Source organism: Coturnix japonica, chromosome Z (genome assembly GCF_054131305.1).
Source record: "Coturnix japonica strain WE chromosome Z, WE-NBRP24, whole genome shotgun sequence".
Lineage (NCBI taxonomy): Eukaryota > Metazoa > Chordata > Aves > Galliformes > Phasianidae > Coturnix > Coturnix japonica.
Genome location: NC_140702.1, coordinates 6,351,125 through 6,359,170, shown reverse-complemented (window position 1 = coordinate 6,359,170; position 8,046 = coordinate 6,351,125). Strand labels below are relative to the sequence as shown.

The 8,046-nt window shown below is 37.7% G+C and overlaps 1 protein-coding gene across 1 annotated transcript; it reads right to left on the bottom strand.

Moving 5' to 3' along the window:
- Positions 1–59: 59 nt before the first annotated feature.
- On the bottom strand, positions 60–8,046 carry CCDC112 (coiled-coil domain containing 112). Its single transcript, XM_015850021.3, is given in 8 exon segments — positions 60–593; positions 596–929; positions 1,853–2,243; positions 2,751–2,826; positions 4,144–4,233; positions 5,522–5,643; positions 7,555–7,670; positions 7,982–8,046. Coding segments are annotated over 8 exon segments (1,242 nt in total). The 5' UTR covers positions 8,030–8,046; the 3' UTR covers positions 60–528.

Here is an 8,046-nt window from a genome sequence, read left to right as displayed (position 1 = left end):
GATCTCGTTAATTTGCCCAAATTTGACACGTTAGACTGCAATTACACAACACTGAGAAATCACAGCAGTTCAGTCTTTAGTTGTGAACACAGCCCAAGCAGTAATACCAGTTCTCAAGTGACAGATTTACACATCATAACGATATGTTACAGCTACAGAGAGCTGCAGGACCTTCAAATATTTATTACATATCTGTAAACAACGATTGGGCCTCTTGCTTTCCTTGGAAAACAAATGTCAGCTCAGCTCAGATTGAAGGAAACAAAACCAGCTCTGTATTTACAAGCATTGACTGCAATGATCCTACAGACAGCACTTAAAAATATGAAGGGAAAGCATAAAGTCCAGAATAAAGTTTCCAAACTGGGTGTTGACCAATGTTGTTATTCCTACCAAATTAAAAACTGATCTAATAAGTAGGACTAGAACATCAGGGATTAAAAAAATAAATAAAATGAAAATGTTTAGCAGACTGTATAATACAAGGAAATTGGTAAATTTCACATAATTGTATGCATGAATGGAGAGCTAATTACGTGCTCCCTCTTGAAATTCAGTGATTTCTTCTGCAGCAGTCCTCCTCCTCCTCTTCAGCTTTCTCTCTCCTCCTCAAGCTCCTCCTCCTCTTTCTTCTGCAGGGTATTCCTTTCCACCAGTAACTCCATGTGGCATTGCTGCAGGCATTCTTTCAGTTTCTTCTTCTCCTTCTCTTCCTCTGGTTTTAGCTGTGATGCTTGTTCCATCGCAGATGTTACTGCTTTCTGTTTTTCCCATGCTGAAGTTGCTGCCTGTTGTTGTCTTCTTTCTTCTGCTTTTTGCATCTGATCTTCTTCGTACTGAAGCCTTTGAACAATCTTTTCTGATTTCTCTTTTTTCTTCAAATTTTCTTCTTTTTCTCTCTGCTGCTTTTCTTTCCATTTCTTAATTGACTGCAAAAGAACAGCCAGGAAATAAAAAGATCTTCATTAAAATAATAATAATAATCTTAGACTCTCCTGTTGATTGGGTCTGATAAAAATACATGGTACAAGAATACAAACTAAAGACGAGCATAACAAATCTATTTAAGGCAGAAGACCACCTATGTCTGCTTTCTTACATGCAATTCATTCATTTTTTCCATTTTATGCACCACAGAGGCAGGTTTAATTGGCTTTTGCCAGCCAAAATAAGTTACGGCATTCATTTTATCTCGAATAATTATGGCGCTGTTTTTTTTTTCCCCTCAATGCAAATGCAAATATTATATATATATAAAAAATAATATAAATATAAAATATAAATAATATATAAAAATAATATATTATAAAATTATATATATATATATATATATAAATGATTTTATATATTTTATAATATATATATAGTTTTTTTCCTTCAGAGTAACATTTCTACCTTCTGCTTTTTTGTTTATTTATGTCTGTGTATTTTTTTATTTTTCAAATGGATAGTTCTTGAAGGAATTCAAATTATCTGCATCAGAATTTGACTGGTATATTGCTTGGGACAGACATTCTAAAGGACACGTAACAAGAACTGCAGTTTCAAATGGGACAGCTTAGTCCTCTGAGATTGGCATCTAACTTGCTGGACAATTTCCATTTAAGTATTTAAGATACATTCTTGCAATACTCAGGCCCTATCAGTATGTTGTCAGGTCTACACTTCCTTGTAATTCTTCAAGAGAAAAGATTTTTGTTACAGATGCTGAATTACTTATCACCAACTGCAACAGAAATACACCCAGCACCACCCCAAGACAAGAAAATACAAAAATAACAAGTGCATGTATTTTAAAAATAAACATTTTTTTTACCCTAGAGCTACAAAGCCCCCAGAACAGTCATTTTACCTCTTTTTTTCTGTCTTGTAAAATGAGAAATTCTCGATACCATATGCCATGTTGCTCAACATCTTCTTTTGTTCTTCCACAGAGGTACTTAAGGGCTTCATCCACGTAGGACAGCCTTCCTCTGTGTTTAGTCCATACTTTAAGAAAATTCTGATGATCCCAATCATCCCAACCTCCTTGCCTCCCCCCAGTTTGCTGCAGAAATCTTTCAAACTCTACAACTTCTTCAGGTAGATGATTTCCCAGTGTTTTATTAACTGAGATCCTAGCTGATGGTAACTTCAAAGCTCTTTCTGTTGTTGAGCTGCCTGTTGACCACAGTTCCACTTTTTTCTCAAAGATGCTGAGCTCATTAACTGCAGTTTTTTCATCCTTCAACAGCTGTTCATATCTAAGAAGAGAGAAAACACTGGAGTGTAAGAATCCAGCATTCAATGCTCACCAAAAATGAATTTTGGAACCAAAAAAATCATTCTCGAAAGATAAAGAACTGGCACAGTAACACAGATGATAACATAGTTGAAATGATTCCACAATGAAACACAATACAATTTGAATTAAGTGGAAGCATACATATATGGCAGGCAAACAATTCACTCATTCCTCTTCTGACACCACAGGAGAGAAAGGAGAAAACACAAAACACCTGCAGCTTTTCTCTGAGCAGCTTTCTCATACGCAAATGATTGTTACATTGAACCACGCAACAGCTATATAAACAGTCTCCCTAGAAGGCTGTTCATTAAGATGAAAATGTTAGTTGTTTGAGTTTTGATTGACAAACCACAAAAATCACTAGCATGAGAGAAGAATCAAAAGAACAGTTTACTTGATTGATGCAAAGTTTGCACTGTGTGTTAGGAAAGCATTTTTGTAACAGAAGCAGGAATAAACATACATTTGTCTCTGCTCATCTTTAAAAGTATTGATTGCGTTTTCAATTTCTTCCAACATTTCCTTGAGCTTGTTAACAACTAAAAAGGAAAATAAGAACGTATCACCTAAGAAGTTTCAAACATTTAGTAGTAATTCTGCACTATCCAGAATAGCAGAGAACATAAAGGATTCTGAAATGGTTTCATTTCAGAGTTAGAAAAAGGCCACAGTTCCACCTCTGTCTCACAAGACTCTCATTTATTCAAAAGGCACGATTTCGCAGTGACTGAGTCAAATAAATACAAATCCTGGCATAAATGTTAACTTCAGTTGAACAAGATTCTTATTGTAGGTAATCTTTGATTCACAGAATGAGATGGCCTTACCCTAAAGTAAAGAGTTTCCACTTTTGTCTTTTATAACAATGCAGTTAGTGACTTAGAAAACTTTCTAATCGTTGTTTCACACCAGACTGTACCAACTATATTTAACCAACAACTCACTGCTTTATTCAAAGCTGGGCTTACAAGGTGACTTCAGAAATTAAGACTTTGTATTCTGTACTGCTGGCATGCTGTAATCCTCATCTGCAGTAAAAGGGCAAGTCAGCTGTATAGAGAAGATCTATTTTGCAATGGTAGACACATGTTTTAGAATGTGTGTGTTTTAAACCTGCAGAACAGCCCCATGGACACAACAAACACAGAGTTTAACTTAACTTGGGTTAACTAATTGATAACATTATATCACCTATAACTTTTAGTTCTGCTTACATCTTGTTCTGGCATCTTTGCTATTGACTTAAGGAAGAAGATAACACATTTTCTCTTTTTATAGTATAGACGCTCAATAAATGACATGCATTTCAACTAGTATCCTCAGCTGCTACAAGAGTTTCAGCTTCAGTTCAATTATGCTCCAGTGGATAGTAGTACAGGACAATGTTTGTTTTAGTGCCTATTTCCCAAGAGGTTCAAATCAACCAAACTGAACAAGTTGCCTCAGCATCTCACACAGAACATTCCAGCTTGCATTTCAAGCTAGATGGTCTGTGAATGGCTTGAAATTCGTTCCATGAAGATACTTCGCGACCTTCTATCAGATGATAAACTGCACTACAAAACTAATGTAAATGGGGAAAAAAAAGCACACAAAATACTCAACTTTCCACATCCTGACAAAACAAACCCATGTGAACTGCTGGGACAAAATGTACTTCTCGGTTCCTACTGAGCACTGCAAGAGCTTTTACCATTTCTGACACTTCTCTTTCCTTGTCTCCCCCTCCCCAGATTCCGGGAAGAGCAAACAAACTACAGAAGTATCCCAAGACTGTAAAAGAATCATAAGCACAACAATCCAAGGGAACCTATGAAAAAAAAAAAAAAGATTTAAAATCCATCTTCTTGACTTACATTCTGATGTAGGTTTCACATCATGTAATTGTCGCTGAAGTCTCTTCACATTATCACGTATTTTTGTTAGCTGCTGCAGGATTTTAGTTTCTGTTAAACAAGATAAGATAAAGTGTTGGTAGTTCTAATGGTTTCTTTGTCTTACAAATTCAATTCAAGATTAAGATCAATGAAGTGTCCAAAATAAACTGGTAATTTCATTCAAGAAGGAATTGAATCATATGAAACTGCTGTTTATACTACCCATTTTAATGTAACTGTAACGACATGTAGCTGAGCGCACATACTACAGATCTCTTCATCAGGTTTTAAAATGAGTAGCTCCTATTTCTAAAGGTGTCAGTGGTGTAGTCACACAGATTAATGCAGTTTTCTCAAATCTTTTATCACCTAACTGGAGTTAGGGGAACAATACTGCTTGTAAAGAAAGCAACTCCTCTGCAGTTATGGGTCTGACCCTCTTATAGGCCTCAGAACAAACTTGGAATCACAATGAAGAAAACAAATTACATAAATCTAGCTAGAAATTATATGGTATTTGCTGTGTTAACTGAAGTATAATTAATGTTTGCAGGAACTTCAAGCATGCACATGCTTATTTACTTTATTACCATTTGGCTCTTCATGAGTTTGTAAACACTATTAATTAGCAAGTTCTGTGTCATTCTAAGGTACTAAGGAGTACTCTGTTTGGTTTAAAGGAAGAAATAAACAATAGAATCCAAGATATAAATGTAATGAAATGTAGCTAATATGTGATCCTACTAATCCACAGTAAAACTACGAAACAAGTAAAAACATACTGGTTGAGTTTAAAGACCTTAATGCAGTAGCACAGCAAATGAGAAGCCTGGGAGGTGTAGTGTACACCCAGAAGATCCTACACTAACACTTTCACATCTCACTTCTAGTACCTTAAAACTCTTTCTCATCTTTTTATCTTGCAACAGCATATAAACCCGTACTTCCGTGCTTCTCCTTACACCTGGAACATTTTCTGATCTTTTTAGCTTAGTTCTTCCTTGGAAATATTTACATTTCTTAAGGATTGTAGGATATAAAAAATATGACAGGACTTGTCAGAAAAGACATTCATACTCAAACACACTTTCCTCACAAATCTGTATGCATTTCCAGTTATTTCCTTGAAATTTTCCCTTTATTCAGCTTACACAGTTTTGATATCCTGTATCAAAAGGCAGAGCATGATTTGATTACTTTTGAAAGAATTTAGGTACTTCATCCAGCTTGTCACTTTTTTGTCCTACACCATTTAATTAGTATGGCAGTGGAACAGATGATACAGGACACACTACGTTTATCATCTCACAGAACTATCTGCTCTACAAATTACTCCCCCCCCAAAAAAATATCTTACTTTCAGTTTTCCTGTCAACAGACATTTTATGTTCCAGTTCTTCTAGAATGCTGTATTCTGCTCTGGAATCACTCTTCTTATTGTAAAGACATCCATTTTTGTCCTTTTGTACATTTGCAAGCCTGAAAAAAACATTGCCACACTAAGCAAGCATCACTTGGCAAAGCAGTAAGATTTTCCAGTATTAGTATCTAGGTGATACTGTGTGCTATATTTTATACAGTTTACTGGTTTGCTCCTACAACTGTTCTCAAGGGTAACTCCCACAGTCATAGGCCTATACCATGAAGTAACCCAAGAACATGAACATGACAAGCAAGTTAAAGAGGAAATTATCTTGTGGACAAGTAGTGCTGCACACACTTAAACAGTGCGAAGTTGTATCTGTGTGATGAGTGCTTACTAGGGAGCCTTAAGAGAAGAAAGCACTGAAGAGACAGAGGCTGTATTACTGCAGTTGCACACATAGATGGAGCTCCAGTGAAGACAAAGCAAGCGCGTTCCCTCAGGGTTATTTGCACGGGCAGTAGTACTACTGCAAATGAATATTCAAATTCCAGTTTATTAGCACTGGAATAATTCAAAATATTAAAGCTGTTACCTTACTGACTACAGTTTATGCCACGTACAGATTCAGTCCTGTACATTTATTTCCTTACTTGGGTCAGAAGCTTTAGAATACAATTCAAACTATGTTCTGCTTTTTTCTACTGCAAACAGGCAGTCCACTAGAATTTGAGCCAGAGAAGCACAGATGGAAAAGCATGACAGAAATTGAAGTTCATGGTGTATGCGTGTAATTTGGTGCCACCAGTAAGAGATCAGAGCAGTACAGCGCTGATGCCATGCTGAACAGAGATGCAGTAGCATTAGCAGTGTGAAGCAGAACTACTGACAACCCAACAAGCCCTGTCTGAGGCTGGCTCTACTATATAGCTATAGCTGCTGTATAGTTCAATCCTCTACACAGCAATGCCTTCATAATTTAAATGGTTTGCTGCTGGCTGGAGTTCACAGACCAGACCTGAACACTAAAATCTCAGTGCACAAGAAGCCTTATGAGTACAACTACAGAAGGACAACATGTCATAGTTAATGGCACCCAAATCACCTTGTTTGAAGTTGCTTGAGAATCCCTACGTTAACCAGCAATCAACTTCTGAGCCATCATCCAGAATAACTAGAGGAGCTGATCCAATCAGATGGCAGCATGAGACTTCACAGCTCATTCAAGATTTCTAACTACAAACTTCTGCCACCTGGAGCTGCTGGCTAAGCCAGATCTCCCTTGTGAAGTCAAGGAATACTGATCTTTCAGCTAAGAGAACAGTTATTACAGCCCTTACTCAAGGCGTGGGAAACACATCCAAATCACTTCTGTGCTTGAGCACAACTCCCATTTTCCAAAGCACCAATATTCTGTAAGTGCTCTCAATTTCCTGTGAAGAAACTCCTTTAATGCCACAAGTTCTGCTTTGCTGAGATGCTTTAAAGGCTTTAATTCCTTAGGAAGGTAAGCACAGCTAAGCAGGAGAACTCAATAATACTGCATACACAGCACACCCAAGTAGAAAAATGGGGAACAAGGTAATGCCACCAGCACTTTCATTTCTGTGCATCAACTGGAGCATCAGCAAAGTAAAGGCAACAGCTGATCAAAGTCCAGGTGGTTAATTAGAACAAGGGGCAACTTCAGAGCTCAGAAGCTTATCCAAAATTACTGTAACAATCATAATAATCTACCTGGAATTCTGCAAATGGATTCATAGCCTCAACATTTAATTACCACAAATTATTACCTTGAAGCTTAATTTATATTAGAGAATCACAGAATTAAACTGGAAGGAATCTCTGGATATTATAGTCTTGACTCTCATACTTCAGATACTTGTAAAGCATGATGAGATCCCCTCTCAGTCTTCTCCACAGCCAAGAGCCCTGGGGCTCTCAAGCTTTCCTCATACAGGAGATATTACCTTCAGAACAGCAGGAAAACACACTTACAATTTATTTTTATTTTCATTTTTGCTTACTGAGTTCTTAAATTTTCTGCTATTCTTAGAAATTCTGTTTTCTTAGCTTGTTCAGCTTTCATCTTGCAGTTCTGGATCTGCCGAGCAGCACCTGCAGCACTGAAAACACTGTTACTCTGTAAAACAAGACAACATATTACTCAAAAGCAATATTTTATTTTTAAACACTGGTTGTTCCAAAGCAAACAACGCAATGCTGAGATCATGAACTGTACTTCAAGTAACTTTAAGTCACGTCCGTATGAAGTGATGACAAACAGGTACGGATATAAAAACACATCCTCCCACCACCCGGCGCTCACACAACCGCAGCTCTCCCTCCACACGCCGGGCCTTCAGCTCCTCGCTACGTTGTAGGGCTGCCCCGGGAGGCCTCGCTCTCCTCTGAGGGCGGCCATTAGGGCGGGCTGTACGGTCGGCTCTTTACCTGCAGCGGCCCAGCAGCCGCCGCACACACCGTTGCCAGCGCCGCCATGTTGGCCGCCTGCAGCC